The sequence below is a fragment of the Phocoena phocoena genome, chromosome 2 (genome assembly GCF_963924675.1).
Source record: "Phocoena phocoena chromosome 2, mPhoPho1.1, whole genome shotgun sequence".
NCBI classification, from domain to species: Eukaryota; Metazoa; Chordata; class Mammalia; order Artiodactyla; family Phocoenidae; genus Phocoena; species Phocoena phocoena.
Window position 1 is genome coordinate 1,737,820 of NC_089220.1, and position 22,459 is coordinate 1,760,278.

At 42.8% G+C, this 22,459-nt stretch overlaps 1 protein-coding gene across 5 annotated transcripts in view; it reads right to left on the reverse strand.

Moving 5' to 3' along the window:
• Positions 1-1,186: 1,186 nt before the first annotated feature.
• Positions 1,187-22,459, reverse strand: part of MARK3 (microtubule affinity regulating kinase 3) — an 87,694-nt gene continuing 66,421 nt past the window's right edge. For 2 of the 5 annotated variants that reach the window (XM_065871704.1, XM_065871702.1), the window contains 5 exons: positions 21,504-21,721; positions 18,455-18,558; positions 11,101-11,358; positions 5,661-5,705; positions 1,796-2,141 (listed from right to left, as the gene is read on the reverse strand). In XM_065871704.1, the coding sequence (XP_065727776.1) occupies positions 1,796-2,141; positions 5,661-5,705; positions 11,101-11,358; positions 18,455-18,558; positions 21,504-21,721 (971 nt within the window). Of the gene's footprint in view, positions 2,142-5,660; positions 5,706-6,990; positions 7,018-11,100; positions 11,359-18,454; positions 18,559-21,503; positions 21,722-22,459 lie in introns of all 5 variants that reach the window. The other 3 variants (XM_065871701.1, XM_065871703.1, XM_065871705.1) reach the window with 3 other exon arrangements.

Here is a 22,459-nt window from a genome sequence, read left to right on the forward strand (position 1 = left end):
ACTAGACAGTCATCCTTGGCTTCTTCTCACTTACCCTTTTCTAATCCAGGAGTAAACGCAGTTGACTCTTATTTCAAAACATACCCAGAATCCAACCAGTCTCACCAGGGCAGCATCACCTCTTACCTAATTACGGCCGACAGCCTCCAAATGGCGTTTCTGGCTTCTCCTCATGCCCTGGGATGAATTCACAACACAGCTGCCAGAACACGGGTTTGAAAGCCTGAGGCCACTCTCCATCTTCTGTTTGAACCCCCCAGCTGCTCCCATCTCAGAGTAAAAACACATCTGCATCACCTCTGTGGCCCAGTTGGCACCCTGACCAAATGCCCTCCACTCTGCTCCAGCTCGCTGCTGCGCTCTGGCCTCGGCCAGATACTCTTCCAGGAGACGTGCGCGGATGCCTCCCTCGCAGCCACGCCGCTGCTCAAGCACCCCATCCCCACCCGAGCCCCAGGACCTCTGGAACGCCTGACCCTGCCCTGTGACGTTTTTCATGCCACTTACCGCTTTGTTCCATACTAGATACTGTACTATTGTTTACTGACTGCTCTCCTATTAGGACATATGCTTTAAGAGGCTAAGGATGTATCCCAAATACCCAAAACGGTGCTCTGCCCGTGGTAGACAGGAAGTATTTGTGACTGAGTGACCAGACTTTCATACTTGGACCACCACCGACAAACCCAGAACCCAAACAGCACACCAATTAATGTGATAATATCCCCGTGAGATTAAAGCATCAAACTGACTGATGAGTTCATTACCCTCTTTATGTAACCATGTAGGTGTTGGGAAACGGCTGTGAGTCTAATTCATGTACTGAATCACAAAGAACAAGAGAGGAAAATTACATACTTCATGGAGAACAAACCCAGAACTGCCAAGGCCTGGCGTTTCTCCACACGGGGGCGCGCCGGGGCTCCCGAGGCTGAGGCTGACGGCCACTCCCAACTCCCATCCTGCTCAGGTCAGCAGGGGGGCCATCTTCTCCCTTTATTGCCTCTGGGGAAAAAAGATGCTAGAAATCACAAAATGTTGGGATTCACGCTAAGGAAAAAGTGGCCCGGCCTTTGCACACTTTCCATTTGCTTTTGTTCAACTTGGTGGTGGAGGCAAAAACACATACTTTTAAGTTACTGCCTTAATCTGAATCTTAAATACAGTATTAGGAGACAATGCAAGATTTTACTCAGAAAAAGTGAATTTTTAATTATCTTGTGAATCTACTTAGAAAAACACACACAAGCAATGTTCACAACTATAAATTTAAACCTTTTGCACTAAAAAAAAACACGAAACAACAAACACAAAACCACAGGCATGAACTGTAAACCTGCATTAATTACCAACTAGTCTTAAAGTTAATTCTTAGTAGTAATTCAGTATTTTCCTCCTTGGCAATTTTAATGTTTTAGCACCAAATAATCTCCCACAGAGGTACTCGTAACAACTCTGGTTGCCAGTGTAAGGAGATGCTTCCGTAGCACTACTTCACACACACACCGTCCACTCTCACACCCGCACAGACAGGAGGCACGTGGAGATGGATGTCACACGCTGACTTTCAGGGCAATGGAAATAAGACAGAGGGCACACGTGTCACACGTCTTTAATGTAGTGCATTCGTAGAAAAAAGGCCAGCTTTCGCTCCCAGGCGTGCTCTCGTCCTTATATTTTAATATCATGATTTAGAAGATGCAGACGTTATTGCCTAAATATTATTCTATACATTTCCATCAGTGTTCAGGAAAACACTTTAAACTGCTACTTAATTTACACCATAATTACTGGGTTACAGCTTTAGCTCATTGGCAATTTTGGAAGCGATATTTTTGAAAGCTATGGACGTCCCTGATATCCGCTTAAACCGGACCCCGTTCAGAGACAGTCTTGGCAGCTTGCACACTTCCATCTCCCACTGCACGAGGCTCTCCGCGTGCCCGTCGCCGTGGACACAGAAGAGTAAGAAGCGCTCTCTCTGCTCGTAGTCACAGTTATTGGCGTCCAGCACTTTGCGGATTTCCCGCATCATGTCATTGGGATCCATGGAACTAGTGGTTTTCATGCTCCAGGTAAAGCGCAGGGAACGAGGTTTTGCTTCTTTGTTTTCCTCCTTTTGCTCAGCAGATACGTTGCGACTGAAAGGCACAGTGCAGGTTTACTCTTAATTGCACAAGAAAACTCACCTTTTCTACTCTACCCAGCTCATGACCAACGTCTTCAATACAGCATAATAAATGACTTCCACGTTTTTCCCGCATAGGCTCATGGTTGGTAGTCTGTTCCTTTGCTAAGAAGTACTCACCTATTTCTCCACAACCCCCTTCCCGTCCCAATCATAAGCCACAGATGTAAAAAATCTACCTGGCCGAAAAATCTCCACCAGTCATCCGGTGAAAATTAAGATAGTAATTTGTTAAACAGAACCCTTGGGAGGAGGCAAAGTGGAGAGCGAACTGAGCACATCTCCAGAGCCCAGCCCTTGCCATCCAGGCTGGCTGCCGGCGGCAAGGTGCCGGCAGGGCCCTTCACAGGCCAGCTCAGGGAGGTGGCGGCAGCAGCCCAGCCACCAGGTCTGCTCGGCCTGGCTGCTTCTCCTACCACAATTGTTAAAGATTCAATTCATCATAACCTCCACTGTAACTGTTACTCAGGATAACCAGTGGCTCAACACAGTTGAAAATCGCTTTCCCGGCAAACGGCCCCAGATGCTAAGCACAGCTAGGTAAGAGAGTGGGCCATTCTCTCAGTCCCCTACCACCACCTTAGCATTTTTCCTTCTACTGTGCTAATTTAAACTTCCGATTTCACAGTTAAAAAGAATTCTTAGATGACACTACCTTACTACTGAAATAGGAAAATGAAATGTTGAGGCTTACTCGCTGCTGAGCACTGAAATGACCAATTTGAATGCAAACTGTACAGACTCACAAGGTGCAGGCTGTGGTCCCAGGCACGGCTCTCTCAGGAACTCCAACAGGCACCTACCATCTCACCGCTCTGCGGTATTTAATCATTACTGCCACAAACCGTTACCGACATTCTCGATTAGGAGGGTGAACACCTAACACGCTTGTGCATCAAAAACTCACAGTGGGGGCTTCCCTGGTGGTGCAGTGGTTGAGAATCTGCCTGCTAATGCAGGGAACACGGGTTCGAGCCCTGGTCGGGGAGTATCCCGCATGCCGCAGAGCAGCTGGGCCCGTGAGCCACAACTACTGAGCCTGCGCATCTGGAGCCTGTGCTCCGCAACAAGACAGGCCACAATAGTGAGAGGCCCGCGCACCGTGATGAAGAGTGGCCCCCACTTGCCACAACTGGCGAAAGCCCTCGCGCAGAAACGAAGACCCAACGCAGCCAAAAATAAATAAATAATTAATTAAAAAAAAAAAAAAAATTAAAAAAAAAAAAAAAAAAAAAACTCACAGTGTATGTATGTTCAATACACTCAATCCTATGGCAAATTCACCAGAGCTGAGAGTGGACCGTAGGGTTTACTGTGTATGTAACTCTCCCTGTCAGCCACCTGCTAACAGAATATTCAGTTTGGTTCACACCTACCAAAACTGTTTGAAAGCTTCCTAAGTATAAAATGCGACTAAATAGGTTACAAAAAAAAGCAAAAGCTCTCTAAGCTGGGGTCAGGGGGGGAAAGACTAAAACACAAGGAAACAGCAATAGCACAGGTAAGTCACGGGCCGTCAGCTAGAGTCCCAGAGAGGTGGAGCCCGCCTGACGGGAGGACCGCAAGAGAAGGGAGGAGTGGAGCAGAGGGAAAGGCTGGGGGGGGGGGGGGGGGGAGGGAGGGGAGGGGGGGCGGCGGACGACGCGGGGCGGGGCTGGCAATGGCATCTGAGAAGAGCTACAAAGGCACCATGGGATTTCAACATGATGGAGGCGGGAGAAAGTCTGTCTAGGGCAGAGGAAATCTCTTAAGTGAAGGCAAGGAGGTATGGAAAGCACAGAATGTGTTGAGGGCAAAATCAAAGGTACCCACGGACTGGAGCTGAGGGCACAGTGTCACCCCCCACAGACAGCCGCTGGCATTTACTGAGCCCTTGATCCTCAGCACACCAAGAGGTGGGTTCTGTTAGTCCCTCCCAACTATGGCTGGGGAGACAAACTCAGGGCAGCTAGACTTGCTCAAGGGCAGGCGGGGGGATGCTGCCTGACTCTCACCCTGAACTTCTGCCTCAACTGAGGGATTTGTGCCTGGGGGAAACTGGGGCTGCTGAGGCCACACAGGGCCTCATATGGACATGGTCGGCCAGGCGATGGGGCCACTGCAGGTTTTCATTCAGGGTAGTCATGATCAGAGCTGTGTTTTAGAAAGACCAGGAAGAGAGGAAATGGGCTAACAAGGACCTGAAACAGCATGGTGGCGACTGGCATAAAAAAGGGCACAAGTGGAAGAAATCTCGAGTCCTGAGCCCATCTGGTGACTCCCCCTGCCGCCAGATCCATGCAATGACAGGTACAGAAAATTTAAAAGCAAAACACTCAACTACATAATCATTCTTTTTTTTTGGCCGCACTGCACGGCTTGTGGGATCTTAGTTTCCCGATCAGGGGCTGAACCTGGGACCTAGTGAAAGTACAGAGTCCTAACCACTTAATTCCCTACATAATCATTCTTAAAAAAAAAAAAAAAAGACATCTAATTTGAAATATGAAAATTCTCCTAGGGAATTTCCTAGAGGTCCAGTGCTTAGGACTCGGAGCTTTCACTGTCAGGGCAGGGGTACAATCCCTGGTCTGGGAACTAAGATCCCACAAGCCACATGGCGTGGCCAAAAAAGAAAAAAAAAATTCTCCTAAATATTCTGCTTTCATTCCTTGAGACTAGAACTATGCCAGGAGTTCTCACCAGGTCGACAATGCTCCAGACTCCCAGACCTCACCTCAGGTCAGGAGAGCTCGGGCAGGAGGAATGCGTTTTTTTTTTTAATTACAAAAGGAAATTTATTTCAAAAGCATAAGGGAACACTTACATTTGAACAAGGGGATATACAGGAGTCTCGCAAAAGAAAACTAATCCATGGCATGAAGTTTTTCGTTCAAATTTTTGAAACAGAAATAACCTAAGTAGTGCACTATTGCCTTAGGAAAGGGAAGGGGAACAATGAGGTGGTAAAGGAAGGAACACAGTCAACTTAATATCAAACCTTAGAAAGTAAAGTCACTTCTGCTCAGCTTTGAGTTTACAAACATTAAAAAGAAAAAGAGGAAAAATTACACTTAATGTTCAAATTTATATAACTGTAGTTCCAAAACAGCATCTATACTTGAAATGGCTTTAGGCCACTGGCTGATCTGCCGCTGAGGTCCAGGCTACCTGGTCACAGTTTTCAAATGGCAATTCCACGTTCCTATGCCTAGGAATGCGTATTTTAACACCCAAACACCAGTGAGAACCCAGGTGGGGCTGGGACCCGAGGCTCCCACCAGCAGGTGGTTGCAGCACTCCAGCGCCCTCACGTGGCTGCCAGGTGCCGGCGGCAGCAGCAATGCTTCCTGACCACATACTGCTGGTGGCACTAAGCAATTCCACTTGGAGCAGGGACAGATGCAGAACGTTCAGAAAAGGGGTGTTGCCTCTGCCGCAGAAATGAGGTAAATACCTATAAAATATTTTAAGTAAAAATCGTTTCCCTCACCTTGAGCCCTCATATCTCCCGTTCCTCTCATATTCAGTTGGAAGCCTCAATGAATAGAATGTAGAAGCACAGAGAAGTGGGAAAGAGAAAAGATATCTTACACACCAGTACACGAGCAACCCAAATATAAACACAGACATTATAAAATGAACAAATCCAAAGCACTTTTTGGTCACCAGCTGAGCTTATTAAAACTCCTACTCTTGTAGGTGTGACTCTGCCAGAGGCCATCCCCATGTGTTCATGAAGGCCGTGCAGGAGGCTGGCTACACACCTGCTTCACATACACAACAGGTATTCCTGCCCAGCTCTGGAATCTGCGCACATTCACGGCCTTCAACTGGAGGTATTCTTTTTAATCACTACCCAAAGTATAGTGGGTTTCCAATTAAATAATCATGGAGTGGAGTTTCCCACAGGAAGAAAGCACTCTTCCCACGGTTTCTGATAAAGAGCTCACGTGAACAAAGACTCTCCATGACCCACTGGTGGCCTCCACATAAAAACCCATAACCTGGCCCGCTGGTGAGCTGAGAGGAGCAGGCACGATGTGGCTGCAGTGGCAGCTTTTCCCTCAAGGGTGTGTGCATCCCGAGACAGTGAGCAACGCTTCTGGTCTTTTGAGTGTCATCATCAAAAAACTATCTACCTAGTTAAGAATAACATTTACTACAGTGCTTTAAGTAAAAATGAGACATACTTTCTTCAGAGGTTGGTGGAAAGTGCCTTTTAGATACAATACTATTCACTCTTCAACTCTTAGAAAATATTAAAATATTTCTGCTATACAGTTGCCCACGTCTTAATTTCTGAAAAACCCCAACAAATGAGGTTGTAGGTGTGAGTTTTACATTTATTTCCAGTATCAGGATATTAGCTGATTTATCTGTCATTTTAAAGCCTTTTGCTAATGCAATCCTTCATGAAATAAAAAACGACAGCTAGCACAATTACCACTTACCGTTTGCACGCTTGGGGCTAATCACGAATGGCACATTGTTACTGAACATCTCACTCTTCAAACAGAAGCATGCTAAGTGTTATTAGTATGAAGACAGAATTATTTGGATGCTAAATAATTCTACCAAAGGAAGAAAATGTACAGAGCATGCGTAGGCCTCTTGTTACATGGGTGCCACAGTCCCTTTAAAAATGCCTGACAGAGTTAATCTCTTTCTTTCCAGCTTCCTTTCAAAGAAGTATTTAGTTCTCAGCAGAAAGTTTAGTGTTTAAGGAAAAAAAACAAGGCTAGAAAGCCAAACCTGATGTTAATTGCAGGAGCCATTTCAGGGTGAGGATTGAAAAAAAAATGTGTATATATAAATCCTACCTTTTGATAAACCTGAATGACATGTTTCTAAAAGAAATTAAGCCAAAAAAAAAAAAAATTAACAAAAATGAGTTGCACAAGTTAAATAGTCAATTACAGCTAGAACAAAAAACAGCAAGTAAAACAGGGCTCCTCTCCTGTCCAATGAACAATGAAACAGCGACATTTGATGAAAAAGTAAAATTATCACAAATAATTGAGTATGTGATCTTTTAAACAGAAATATAAAAAATCTGTACTTGTAAGAAAAAACTTAGCAGTAAACATTGACATTAACTATAACTAAATGTTTTAAGGTTCTTCAGATGGGTATACCTTAAGATAATAAAATTCAACATTTTGTGTTAAAGTCATTTGCAATGTACTAGAAATAAAATAACATTCCTCAACTTTCTTCAGAATATCTGATGAACAAAAATACCACCTTATACAGAAACCTTAAAAATTTCATTATAAAAATATTTATCCATGAAGAGAATCGTTACTTACTTCAGGAAGATGATTTAGACATTAACAGAATGTCTGTTACAGTGGTTTCGTATAAATCACTTTTTAAGGAAAAAAGTCGTTGGAGGTGAGGTTTTTCCCTTCCAGTTCTGATATAACTGACATACAGCACTGTAATAAGTTACTGGGAGTTTAAAATGAAGCAGACCTTTTAGAGCTTTAGATATCAAAATGAACGAAAATTAAATGACAAGACAACAGTGGGGGGTTCATTTTTATGTTTTACGTAATAAACGGAAAGAGCTGTATTTAAAAGAAGTGACTCTGCTCATTAAAAAGAAATTTAAGGAGATGCTTGGGTTGTGCTGAACAGAATTTGACAAAAGAAATTTCAAACTGGCTCAGGCTTGTATGATCATGCAATAAGCATTCCTGGGTGAGTGTGAGCTGGGCTTGTCAAGCTATTTCTAAATCTCAGTTCTGAGACAGAGCACAGGAGGCACTCAAATGTATCTGAGGACTGACTGAATTAATAACTTCCTTCGTTGTTTTTTTTCCTAATTTGGGATGACTTTTGCATTGCTTCAGATACCTACCAATTTTAAAAGTATCTAACTACTGGAGATAACCGCCCACCACTCCATAATCAGATCAAAAGTAGTATACAGCAGGATTACACACAGCAAGGAAAGATCATGCATGTGAAAACTGATTAAAAGGCCTTTAAAACGTATTTTCATTTCCGAATTTTCTACCTGAGAAAAGTCAAGGGGACTGCTCAGGTACCATAGGACTGATTTTCTTAACTTTTCCTCCCTTAAATCCCTTGAGGTATAAAGAGGAGGAAGCTGCAGGACTAAGGCTCTCACACTCCGCCCGGGACCACGTGGATGGCTCCCAGGAGCACAGAGGCACCTGCGCTTGTGCCCGGGCTGTCCTGCCTGCAGAGTATGGGTGACTCTGAGTGCCCTGAGCCCACAGCTCTCTAAAGCACCCACAACATCCAGGGCACAGCCAGGAGCAGAGGGCGAGTTTTCTGATGCCAGTCCCACCACGTCACAGCAGGTCTCCTTGCGGCATCTACATGCCAACACGTGAGCCTTTCCTGCACTAGAACTTTAACCCTCACAATTACTGTTAGGAGAGGGTAAGAAGCTGATGCTGCGGCAGCAAGGACTCTGTTTTTAAGAATGAACTGACTACAACTGAAGTACAGCACCAAGGGAGGCTACAGGTCTCAGTCTGCAAACTAACAGAAGACTTTCTGTAAAAATTTTGGGGTGGAAATTATATAATCAGATGACCCCCTCTAGAATATTTTTAACAAGAAGCCTCAGCCTTCAATTTCAATTCAAATACATGAAATAAATTTAATTCTAAAATGTGGGAAAAGGACTCACGTCTGTAACCGTGCTTTACCGTTTTCTGCCAGGGACACTACATAGTGGGTTCAAGGCTCTTCTGGAGCCACGGATCTGACTCAGCACTCTTCTGCTGTAGGATCTTGAACATGTGCCTTAATCTCTCTGAACCTTGCCTCCAGTTTCTTCTATGAAACTGGGACAATGTCTATTCCATGGGGTAGATTATGGAGATCAAATGAGTATGTGAGAGAGAACGCATGTGTGTGCATACACACATACTTATTTATGTATATAAAACGAGTATTCCTGGGCTTCCCAGGTGGCGCAGTGGTTGAGAGTCCGCCTGCCGATGCAGGGGACACGGGATCGTGCCCCGGTCCAGGAAGATCCCACATGCCGCGGAGTGGCTAGGCCCGTGGGCTATGGCCGCTGAGCCTGCGTGTCCGGAGCCTGTGCTCCGCGGCAGGAGAGGCCACAGCAGTAAGAGGCCCGCGTACCGCAAAAAAAAAAAAGAGTATTCCTATATCTATAAATCTACAGACATCTCTTTAGCTTAGCACGTAGGAAGCATTCAGTATACTGTGGCTGATGTTATTTTTATCAATGATAGTATTAAGATGACCCCAAAAAACCCACGAAGGAGGCAAACAAATAAATTCAAGGATTTTAATGATGTGCAAGGCCTTATTTAAAGAGCCCATTACTGACCAATGTGTAAGGACACAAAGCTGACTGTCCTGTGACTGGAGCTTAGACAGACCTGACTGCCACACATCCCTTCTGTGCTCGGGGACCAGAGGGCAAAGTATCAGTTGACATTAAGCAGCCTAGGCTCCGAGGAAGGAGCTAAGGCACAGACAGGGAGGCTAGGGACAGCACCTGGGATGACCCTGAAAGGAAGCAATGCGTTATTTTGGGGGTCATCAGACTCTTCTTGAGTTGAACTCATTGCCTCTTGCTGGCCACAAATGGGTGCCCCAAATCTGGCAAGGCCCTTCAGACCATTCTGCTCTTCTGCCCAGCCCGGAATGGGATGTCTCAGCAAAGGGGCTCAGAGAATAATAGGGTAGACCAGAAACTCTGGACTCCTCTGACCTCTAGTCAATGCTATCTAGTGGATATCAGAAGTTCTCCCTAATCTGGTACTTGACATCCTGACAATGAACAGATCATCTGGGGAAAGACAGTTTAATGTGACTTGTCTAAGTTTTAGATGACTGATTTAAAATAAAATTACTGGGGGAGACTGAAAAGTGGTATTTAGCTTACAGGTTAAATCAAGAAGACGGCACGGAACAGATCAGTAGGCTAACGGGCCACAGGGAGTCAGAGAAGAGAGGAGGAGGGCGTGTATCATTTTAGACTCTGGGAAGAGCCCACTGTTGTTCTGTGAAGAAGACACAAGAGATGAACCAGAGGGTCTGTAACAGGCAAAACCTGCAGGACACCTCGGACAGACTAATCCACAGAGAGGCTTAGGTTCAAAGAATTTCCTCTGGGTGTCCTGGAACCGCAGGGGCTCTCAGGTTTCCTGGGTGTGGTCCTGGCTAAAGGTGCCTTTGCTTATAATGCAGAGTGGTATCTTTTCTTTTTCCTCTTACAGTGGCCAATGTTTCTAGGCTTTGCAACCTCTAGATGAAGATTCTGGAAATAAAGTTAAAAGTACCTCAAGGGACCTTTAGAGATTTCCCAAGGCCCCAACTGACAGTCTACTGGACATACAAAAGATTTTATACATGACCAGATACTAGCTTCTTCCTAAGAACAAGGCAAGGATTTTATCTCCAAAACTATTCAATAAAGAATGTTACCTTGTTCTCATTATAACTCAGGCCAACAGAGAGAACAATTTCAAGATTGAAGCTCTAAGAAACTTAGTGCTCCTCAACGACACTGGAATGCAACGAGAGAAGAGGAAATGTCTCTCTCCTCCGTGTCTAGGGACGCTTACACCATACACGTCTTCCTCGGTGGCTACTGATGGGGCGCCAGCCCCCGGACTACACTGGATCTGGGCTTTCACTAAACTGAAGTGCACATGCCATGTAGAGGGATGTGAGAGTAAAAGGCAAGTAATTAAACAACACCACCTCCCAAGCGCTAGATAATTTTTGGTGTTGTGAAAGGACTCTGAGCTCTATAACTCCTCTTCTGAAAGGTTTTGAAAGTACAGCGTTAGAAAAATGTGAGCTAAAGACAAACTGAAAAGCATCTGGGCAGTGGCTTCACACGAGGGAGACGGCACTTCTCCCTCTGCCCTTGTGTTTGCTCCAACCAACAGCACCACCTAGGCACTTACCTCCTCGTGAGTTTGGAAGTTAATTTACTAAAAAGATTAGTGGAGCCTCGGCTTCGAGTCTGCGACAATGGTGTGGCTTCATGGGACAGGCTGGGTGAAGCAGGCGGGCCGTTATACGTGGCAGTGCGCCGCTCCCGGGGCTGGCCGTGGAAAGTGCTACGACTGGCAGTGCCTCTTGGGAAGCGGGTTCGATCTGGGGTGGTGGCGCTGCTAATACTGTGTGTTGAAGCAACTGGAGCCCTCTGGTCAGGAATAGTGCTTTGAGATCAGAAAATGACAGATTCTTAGATCTCTGTTCACAAAACCCTGGCTTTGTAGCAAACATGGCACACAAACATTTACGATCACAATATACCTTTGATATAGAGTGGAGGAAACCAGTTATATAAATCCAGATCCAAGGGGTATTTTATAGGACTTAGGAGCAAAAGGTAAGTTAAATGGCAAAGGGTACCACAGGAATAGTACATAATCAAACAAAACCTCATGGAGTTTAAGGGAACAGTACACACATATTTTCAAGGACAAGATTAATGCAGGGAAATTCTAGAACAAAGAACAGCTAACTCAAGCTTTTTTTTCCTTTGCTTCCCTCTCCAATTGCTTACATGCAGAGAAACTTGCCAATACAAAAGAAATAAAGGCTATGCAGGTAAAACTGAAGAATAGGCAACTAAAAAGTTTTGGAAGCACAAAAATGGCATAAGTACTGTAAAATTCCACATGCTGAAAGCAGCTTGGAAGAAGGGGGCGTTTCTTACACCCTCTGTAGTATGCAAAGGCATGAAGACACAAAGATGACCAGGGACACCATGAGACAGGATGTGCTTAACTAAAACCACACACAGGAAGGACACTTTGTAGACAACTGGAACAAAATCTTGGACTATAAAATCCACAGCACAAAATTAAGAAGCAGTGGGTACACATTAGTTTCACAAGGAATGTGCATTTTTCTTACATAGCCTTGAAGTTATCTCCTTCACTGTCTATTGGAGGTAACATCATCTTGGGGCGCCCAGAGCCTGACATGGACATCGACTTGTGATGTCGCAGCCGACAGGTGGAAGATGTCTTACAAACAGAGGCAGGGCTAGCTGCGTAAGCGAACATTTCCATCAGGCTGGGAGGGGGTTTGGGTTCAGGCAGAGGCAGAAACAACAGTATGATGGACTAGTGACAAAAAGAGCAACTCTTGTTCAAAGCATATAACCTTCCTCCCCAAACCATCTCATCTTTGTCAAGGAACAAAAATCTCTTAAACCTGTTTTGGGGATTCTGGAGCAACTGCTAATCTGTATCTGCTTTTTTTAAAACAGCAATTTAAAAAGTTTATTAGCTTTAAAGAAAATAAAATAACACCATACATGTTTGAATATTTACGTGAGAGGGACGATCTCTTCCGAGCTATGTATAAAATTAAGCCTACCCTAAAAGAGATGCCTCCATTCATATCAAAGTGAATCAATAATATGAGCCCACTATGCTCTTGACCTGTTCCCAAAGCACACTGTCATATTTTAAATGGACTAGTAAAATCACAGGTATAGCAGTAACTAGTTCTATTTATCAAAGTATCCTATGTTGTTTAAATATCCTATGTTGTTTGTATTTATCAAAGTATCCTATGTTGGGCTTCCCTAGTGGCGCTAGTGGTTAGGAATCCGCCTGCCAATGCAGAGGACACGGGTTCGAGCCCTGGTCCGGGAAGATCCCACATGCCGCGGAGCAACTAAGCCCGTGCGTCACAACTACTGAGCCTGCGCTCTAGAGCCCGCGAGCCACAACTACTGAGCCCCTGCGCCACAAACTACTGAAGCTCAAGCGCCCAGAGCCCGTGCTCTGCAACAAGAGAAGGCACCACAGTGAGAAGCCCACGCACTGCACAAACAAAGAGTAGCCCCCGCTCGCTGCAACTAGAGAAAGCCCGTGCGCAGCAATGAAGACCCAATGCAGCCAAAAATAAAATAAATAAATTTATTTAAAAAAAGTATCCTGTTAAAACCTTCCTACTCAAAGGACTTTCACTTCTTTATAAACAACACTCAGAATTCCTAAGGGGTCAACAGAGCCCCATTTTTCAAGGTGGGAAAACTAATAAAGCGAATTAACTGTTTATAGACAGAAAAAGAGTAACAGAAGTGGCTACATGTCTGCAGTTTCACCTGGCACAGACAGCTATGGGACAAAACTACCTAAGGGAGTTTCCCCATCCTTAATTCCAGCTCAGTCATCATGTCCTTGGAATTTCAAAGGGGCAGTTTCTTTCCTTCAAAAGATAATCAGGGATTTAGAATTCTGACCATACTCTTTCCGTGACTTTCTACAGAAATCCTTTCAAAGCCTGAAACCTAGAAACATCAGGTTCTTTCCCTCATGCCCCACATCCAGAGCAACTGGGACATCTTGTTGGTGCCAACTTCCTGACAGCACCTCAACGAGCCGGGCCTCCCCACCTCTACTCTGAGGGTCTTCGTGCAGCGCTTCACCTCTCCCTCAGGCCCAATCCTAAGTCATCTGTCTTTACCGGTCTCCAATTTCACACTTTCCAATCTGTCCACCGTACAGCTGTGAACTTTCTAAAGCGCAAGCCTGATGCTGTCACTCATCTGCTTTTAACCATGCAAAAGCACACCGCGTCTTCAGGATGAAGTCCAAACTCCGCTGGCATCCAAGTAGCACCCCCAGGTGCCACAGCTCGGCCCTGCCACCTCGCCAGGCTTGGCCTTTCACTGCTGCCTCCCGGGACTAGACTTCCGGGCCCACCTGATGATGTGCGGTCGCTTGGTCGTGCACCAGGTCAAAGAACTCTTGCAGGAGCTATTCTCCGTGTCTGGAGAGCTGGCATCTTTCTATTTTCATCAAAATTCAACCCAGAGGTCATCCCCTCCGCGAAGGCTCCACCGGTGCCCTCTCCCATCAGGAGTGACTCATTCCGCTCTATGTACTCAGTGCAGGCACCTGCTACCGCACACCACACTGTACCGCAGTGACTCCTGTCTGCTCATGCGCCCTGGAAGCACGGCCTGCAATCTCATCGTGTCCCCGGGGTCTCCTAACTGAAAAGGTACATTAATGAAATGAGCCACTGGAATTCTAACAGTCCCAATATGAAGGAGACAGGTCTTTGTAATAAACTGCTCAAGAAGATCTGCTTGTCCCTGCGTTTCTGTTTGACAATCCTGCCCTCTCACTTGGGGGAGTGGCTTATAAAGATTAAACATAGATTCACTTTTGTGTTTTTCACAGTCCTTTCCTTTGGCAAAAACACCTGAATTCTGTTTTGGTAGAAATAGGTTTTTGGTCTCTCGATGTCGTTGACTCCACCCCAGACTTTCCCAGCTACCCTGGCCGGTGACGGATTAAGAGATGGGCACATGGCCAGAGCCAGACCAACAGGGCCCCAGAAGACAGCCCCAGGGCTTCTGCTTGAGCAGAGCTGAGTGTGGGAAGATGTCAGGGCGGATGCTGCTGAGCCCATCAAGGAAATCCTGCAGAAGAAGCAGAACTATGAGATGAACCCTGACTCTATCCCTGGACTTTTTTAAGTTATAGGAATTCATAGATGCCCTTTTTAATTTAAACTTGTTTGGACTGGGTTTCTGTCACCTGCAACACAGAGAGTCCTAAGTGATTCAACTATCTGAAGAAATGCTTTGTTGTTTCCAATATGCACGTACAGACATACATACACATAGACACATATAATTTTACTTTAGTAAGTTACAGATAAATACAACTGTCTTTTGTGCTCTATTACCTGTTCCGAGCAGGTCAAGAGTCGTCAAACACACTTTATGCCCCTGCCCAGCTGCTGATGTTCTCTTGCCCAAATTAGGAGCTAAGATCAATAGATGCATTAAAAAAAAAAAGCAGGGGAAGAAGAGGAGGCAGGGGTTATTTGGCATCTTCCCTGGAGAATATAAATGGTCCCAAAGACTCTGGATAAGGAAATGGCTTTCCTTATCCAGAGCAGGGAGATGCTCAGTCTATCCCCCGTGAGGCCATTGCTCCCTGGCTGGACAGTGAAGGCAAGACTGCGTGGACAGACACTTTACAACAAAAAACTGACCCTCCTTAGAGTCAGAGACCTTCTTAAAAAGGAAGTGTAAATTGATATATTCATTACAAATTATTAAATTTTTACAAAATCTTAAAGGCAATTAAATGAATTATTTCTTTAGAAATTTAATCATGTCACATTACGAGTTCCACAAAGCAAGCAACAAAACAGATGTGGTTTTTTTGACTTCTAAAGTAGGCCTAGCACCTCAATTTAGGAAACTGTAAACTCAATAAATGTTTGCCGAATGTCAAGTCTGTACAAACTCACAAAAATTCTATTTACAACATACAATCCCAACATCACAATGGGCTGCATCAAACTGGACAAAATTTCTCCCCCAGAAAAGTGGCACAAATGATGGTTATAGTTCATAGACCACCCCACAAGAATCTACATAAACAAAACAGTAACTGCGTTATATTTTTAGTAGTTCTGGGTACAAGGAAAAATCATTTTTTAAACCTTAACTTACAGAAATAGTATGATTTCTTAAAATTCAAATCGTGTGACGTTCCTGTTAATCTTCTGGTTTTATATCTATGCCTGATAATTTTTTAAAATTCTAATCCACTTACTGTTATTAAAGGAAAGGTATTTTCAATTTGTTTGATATGACATCTATCCTATATCAGAACATTCTGATATGAAATTGGTTGCTGACTCAAAGCATACTCAGTGATTGGGCAAAAGCAAAATTAAAAATATAACCCAAAGATACATGTGATAAAACCTTCTTTGCTCATTTAGTTTTCATCAGCCACAATCATTCTCTTGTTGGAATTCTGTAAAAACACTCACATGTATAAGAAAAAAGTCCAACATATTGAAGGCTAAAATGGGAATTAATGTCCTTCTTTCAGAAGTTAACATAGATCCAGGCATCCGGTACCTTACTAGTATTGTAGTCAAGGAATAAGATATATATATGGGAGAGGAAAAAGCAACGATCTGCTAAAGAAGTCATCTGCACACAGAGAAGGCTCAGTGCATAATTTATGACTCAAGCATCTATTTTAAGGGTGAGAAAGTTGTCACATTTAATGCCTTCCTTAACTGGAAGTAAAAAATATGACCACCAGTTTGGCACTCAAACCTCCAATATTTTCCCACAATTTTTCAATTCATTTGTAAGACAGAAAAAGAAAATCCAGATATTATGAAAATCATGGGCCCCAGCTTGTGTGGTTGGAGGCTCTGTCTGACTGAATATAAAGACAACACTTTCAGAAGCAAAGCATTTAAAGAGCTGATGCTAACAGATGCCATATGGCCCAGGTTGGTATAAGGAGGAGGCAGCCTCACTGAGGAAGGCGTCTGCAGGTAGAACACAGACAGGTAATGACTCCAAAGAAATCAGAGTATTCCTAAAACTATTTCCAAAGAGTGAACTGAATAACTGTAGGGAAGGAGAATTAGAGGAGTAGATGCACACACAGAAACACAAATCAAGGGAGCAGCAGACCTAGATCTTGGTCTTAACAGCCTTTTAAATAAAAGTCTGACTCTGTACCTCAGAGAATTGTATATTCTAAAGTTCAAAAGGAATCTGATAGAATAATTCAACAATTTAGAAGAATCTGTAAAAATAAAGGTCATGAAACAGCATTTTTCTAGTTCTATAGACTAATATCCATAACATATTAGAAACTTTTGGGAACTCCCTGGCGGTCCAGTGGTTCGGACTCAGTCAGCACTTTCACTGTGGGGAACCCAGGTTCAATCCCTGGTCAGGGAACTAAGATCCCATGAGTCCAAAAAAAAAAAAGAAGAAAGAAACTTCTAAGTCTTCTACTGATATCTCCTATTCAATCACTTCAAACTAGAAGAAATTCGATAGATTTGACAAAGTAACGGTAAGAAAAGAAAACTTACCAAAGAATAGACCACTGTTAAAAAATAAATATACCAATCACTAATTTATAAGCTATCTAGCCCAGCTGCTCTACTCAAATTATTAATAGTTCTTAATCATAGGAAAAAGACAATGTTAAAACAAGCACACACATAGGAATCAGAATATCAGGATGTAAATATTTCTAAAAATTCACTGAAAAATGAATGTAATCTCACATAGTAAGCTTTGACCTTCATGTCAATTCAAACATAAGTGGTCTGTGGAAGAGGGGAATGATAAAATAGTCTGGTTTTAAGGATTAAAGAGGATAGAATTTTTGCTTAGGTTGTTACAGAAGTTACTGATCAAACATTTCATTTGACTGATGAGATCTAAAGGAAACAGAAATCTTATAATGCAATTTCAGAAAGTAAATGTCAGAAAAAGAGGAAAAACAATTTTGATGCTACACATGAGAATGTGATATGACCAAGCAATGTTCAGAGAGGCCAGGGGACAATGAAAGATGATGTGAATTTATTTTATGGATTTCTACTCCAGAACTTTATCTGCTCACTTTGACCATATCTCACCATTTTGAATTTAGTTTTATACTACTTTTCCAAAAAGAAAGAAGGAAAATCATGCCCATTTGGGAAATTTGTTCTATATACAATATATTTCACTACTCTACCAATCCAACTCCTCCCACCCACTTTTCCCTCTGCCCAAACTTAGCTCTACTCCATGGTTTCTGGATGTACTTAATCCCACTTTTCTGACTCTATTTCTTATTTTGAAACCCCAAGAAAACTGTTTGCATGATCTAACTCCTTACTGATATATTACTTTGTTAGTATTTTAAATCACGCTTATCCAGTGTATGACTGCCTCTCGACCAGATTAAAATCATTCAGAAGATTGCACTCTGCATTCCTCTGGGATACTCAGTGTGTCTCCTTTAAGGGGAAGACTGTGTTACTGCTTGTCCGCCATGCTCCTCTGACACACTGCTGACCTATGACTGAAGGCTCACCCGCCCCATCAGGTGCTGCACATCTTCCTGAGGTGTGGCTCCCCGTCTCAGGTCCTCACCCTTCCCCCTTCCAGCCCTGGTTCAAGTTATTCATGTGCACAAAATAATCTCCATTTCCCTGTTCATAATTCTACAATTAAACCATAGCTTACCATCTATTTCCTCTGGGAGAGCTCCCTGCTTTAACTCAACCCTTCCAATCATCATACACAGCTGGCCAGGAGGATAAGCTCTGGACAATGAGAGGAATTTGGAATTCTAGGATCTCACTAAAACTCTGCGTTCGAATTTAACTTACCATTAGCGAATACTTACCACTAGTATTTGAATTTTGATTATAAAAACTGAGAAGCAAATATCATTCTTCCATTTCTCTTGGGAAAAACAAATTTTCTTGCAAACAGGTAAAATTTCATACCTGTTTTCTTTGCCATTATGAATTACTGAATGTCTATCAGCTGTAGTTCTTTCACTGCAAACATAAGTATTCCGCCGCGTCATTCCACCAGATGCTGTATTACTCTATTAAAAAAAAGGGCATTTTGGTCTTAAACTATTTAGTAAGTATAGTACAATAGGAAAAAACCCCCACCTAATTTAAATAAACGTGAATACTCTTTAAATAAACCTACACTAAAATATCAACAGTACTGGCCACTAGATCAGAGAAGAGGATGAAGGCAGCAGCCTCCACCCTCCTTCCTAGCCTCCAATGTCTCTGCAATAATGAAAAATGGCTATGGTAAAGTGACTCTGAAAAGCTGGCTATAATAATCTACAGAGTAATAACTCATGGATTATTTAAAACAAAGCAGACAGAGAGATCCACTATTTTTAAAAGGTAATACTTTCAAAGTAAAAAATTAAAAAGCAAGGATTATAAATATAAGGTAAATATACAAATAAAATAAAAAATAAAAATTAGGGTTAAAACTGTAAAACTATTAGAAAAAAACGGGTAAATCTACATGACCTTGGATTTGACGAGAGATTCAGATAAGACACACACACAAAAATATGAGTAACAAAAAGAAAAAAATAAACTGGACTTTATCAAAATTAGAAACTTTTGTGCATCAAAGAACACGATCAAGGATGTGAAAAGAGAACCTACAGAATAGGAGAAAATATTTGCAAATCCTGTATTTGGTAAAGGTTTAATATCCAGAATATATAACGAACCCTTACAACTCAACCACAAGATGACAAACAACCCAATTTAAAAATGGGCAAAGGACTTGAATAGACATTTTTCCAAAGAAGGCATACAAATGGCCAATAAACACATGAAAAGATGCTCAACATCACTGGTCATTTAGGAAACGCAAATCAAAACCACAATGAGGAACCACTTCACACACACCAGGATAGCTATAATTAAAAAAAAACAGAAAATAACAAGTATTGGCAAGGATGTGGAGAAACAGAGACTCAAATACGGCAGGTGCGGTACACAAACTTGTACACAAATGCTTACAGCAACATTATTTATAATAACCAAAAGATAGGAGCAATCTAAATGTCCATGAACGAATAAGAAGGTAAACTGTGGCATATAAAAAGGAGTGAGTTCACCCAACAACTTGGATGAACCATGAAAATATTACGGTGAGTGAAACAAGGCAGACACAAGAGGCTTGTATAAGTCCATTTACATGAAATCTCCAGAATAGGCAAACCTACTGGGAGAGAAAGCAGATTACTGGTTGCCGGGGGCTGGGGAAGAGAGCACTGGAGAGAGTGACTGCTTAACGAGCACAGGGTGTTCTGAACTAGAGACAGGCAGAGGCTGCACAACACTGGGAATGTGCCACACGTGCCACTGAACAGTGCGCTTCAAATGGCTAATTACATGTCATGTGAATTTCACATCAATTTGTAAAAAGCTAATACTTTCAAAATTAAAAAGCAAGGAACAGAAGTCACAAGTAAAAACTTTTATCAGGTAACAATTTTAAAACAAAGATAAAAGCAGCCACCTTTAATACAACATGAGCAGATCATGTATAGGGAAGCAGAAGACAAGTGGGAGAAAATTATAACAATACACTTCTTTCCTTTATAAATAATCATATATGAGTGGCTAATAATGCTTGGGATATACTTTCAAAAGGGGGGTGTGCAGATGAATAGAGTGAAGGAATGGAAGTTATGAAGGCAGGGAACAAAGTCTTTTTCTTCTTCTGGTAACTGTCAACAAAAATTAGAGGCTGCATTTAAATCGCAGGGCTATGGAATGACGATCCAATTTTACTGCATTAGGAAGCCAAATAAAAAACCTTTCCACACAGCGTTTACTCTGATAAAGCACAATGTCAAAGGATGGAACACACAAAACCTTCTGGGTTCCTTTACAAGCCCCTCCCCAAGAAATGGCCAAAGGGAGCAGCACAGATTCCATGTGGGATCCTCAGTTTGGGGTTTCTTTAGGGTAGAGGAAAGGCTTTGTCACCGCTAACTTTTAGGGGAAAATGTGGTTACAGAATATCCTTAAAATTGTTCATTCTCTGAAAATTCTCTTTAAAATTACTTTTTGAGTCTTCCAGTTATAAAATAACTAAGTCCTGGGGATGCAATGTGCAGCATGGTGACTCTAGTGAACAATACTGTAGTGCATATTTGGAAGTTGCCAAGAGGGTAAATCTAAGAAGTTCACATCACAAGAAAAAAATTCTGTAACTGTGTATGGTGACGGATGTTAATTAGAGACCATTTCACAATAAATACAAACATCAAATCATTAAAAAAATTACTTTTGGAGTGCTAAGAATAATAATCACTATGTTAGGTCAGAGGGAACACATTTCAATTCACAAAGAAGTTGTTGAAACTGAATAGATTCAATTTAACAAATACTACCTACTTCCTAGGGAGATTTTGTTCAGGGCAGGGATTAAGAGACGGATTCGGTTTAGCAGTATAATTTTAGACAATTACCTAACTTTTCTTCAATTTCTTCACCTTAACATTTAGCTCATGCATGAAAAAGCATTCAGCATGGTCCCTGGCACATGGTAAGGACTCAGTCAACACTCTGTATCAGTAGAGCCCTTTGAGATGCAGGGCAAACACCAAATCCCTGGCAGTCAGAGCTCACAGTGCCCTGTACAGACTCCATCAGGTTGCTGTTCGCCATCACCTGTCTGCACTGGCCCCATTTGGTCTTATTCATTTCCTCTGTTAGATTATGACGTCTTTCCATATCTCAGCACCTGATACAGTCTGAAGTTTAGCAGATGTTTATGGAATAACTAAAAACAGCCCTTGACCTAAAGGATCTGATCACTCATCCAGTGGGATACGGCTCAACAAGAAACACGCGCAACAGAGCAAGTGCTCCTTACAGGCTGAGACTGTGCCCGGCGGCCCAGTGGGTAGGGCTTTGTAGGCAGATGAACACCCAGGAGCAAAGTGTCTTATCATCTCAGTCCTACAACCCTAGCCTGTCCTAGTCCGACAATACTTACACCAGGGACGGTGGAGCTCTTCTTGCGTTCAGGAATATCTGCCTTGTTGGGATTACTTGCACTCCCAAGCATGGGACTGGCTGGAGCAACTCCCTTTCCTCCAGCAGCACTGCCGCCTGGTTTCCGGGAGGGAACTCCATCTTCTCTGAGGTCGCCGTCTGCAGTGCTGGTCTGACTCCTTTTCGGATACGCCACAACTGAAGGAATAGCTGGTCCAGCTAAAATACAGAGTTCACTTTTTAAAAGTCAGAATATAGTTTTATGTTTTATCCCGTGAAAATGAACACTTTATAAGATGACCCAAGATTTCTATTCATCTAAGAGAATACAAGACAGTAAAAATCTTCTAAGATGCTTCCCATTCATGTATAATGTCTTCCCTATGCAATGAATTCAATTTTATTTTATTTTTTTAAATTACCTAACCACTTTTCAAAAAAAAAAAAAAATTTATTTATTTTTGGCTGTGTTGACTCGTCATTGCTGCACGTGGGCTTTCTCTAGTTGTGGCGAGCGGGGGCTGCTCTTCGTTGCGGTGTGTGGGCTTCTCATTGCGGTGGCTTGTCTTGCTGTGCAGTACGGCCTCTAGGTGCACGGACTTCAGTAGTTGTGGCTCACGAGCTCTGGAGCGCAGGCTCAGTACTTGTGCCGCATGGGCTTAGTTGCTCTGTGGCATGTGGGATCTTCCCAAACCCGTGTCCCCTGCATTGGCTGGCAGATTCTTTTTTGTTGTTGTTTTTGATTCCTTTTTGCAGGCAGATTCTTAACTACTGTACCACCAGGGAAGTCCTGAATTCAATATTAAAATTTCACTTATTAGTCCCTAACATTCTACTTTTTTAAAGTTTTTTTTTTTTTTTTAACTAATAAGCTTATATAGTTGTCTTTCTGAAACATGTTTATGGGGTGTTACTGGACAGATAAATAATCAAACTAACTTGATGCCTACACATCAT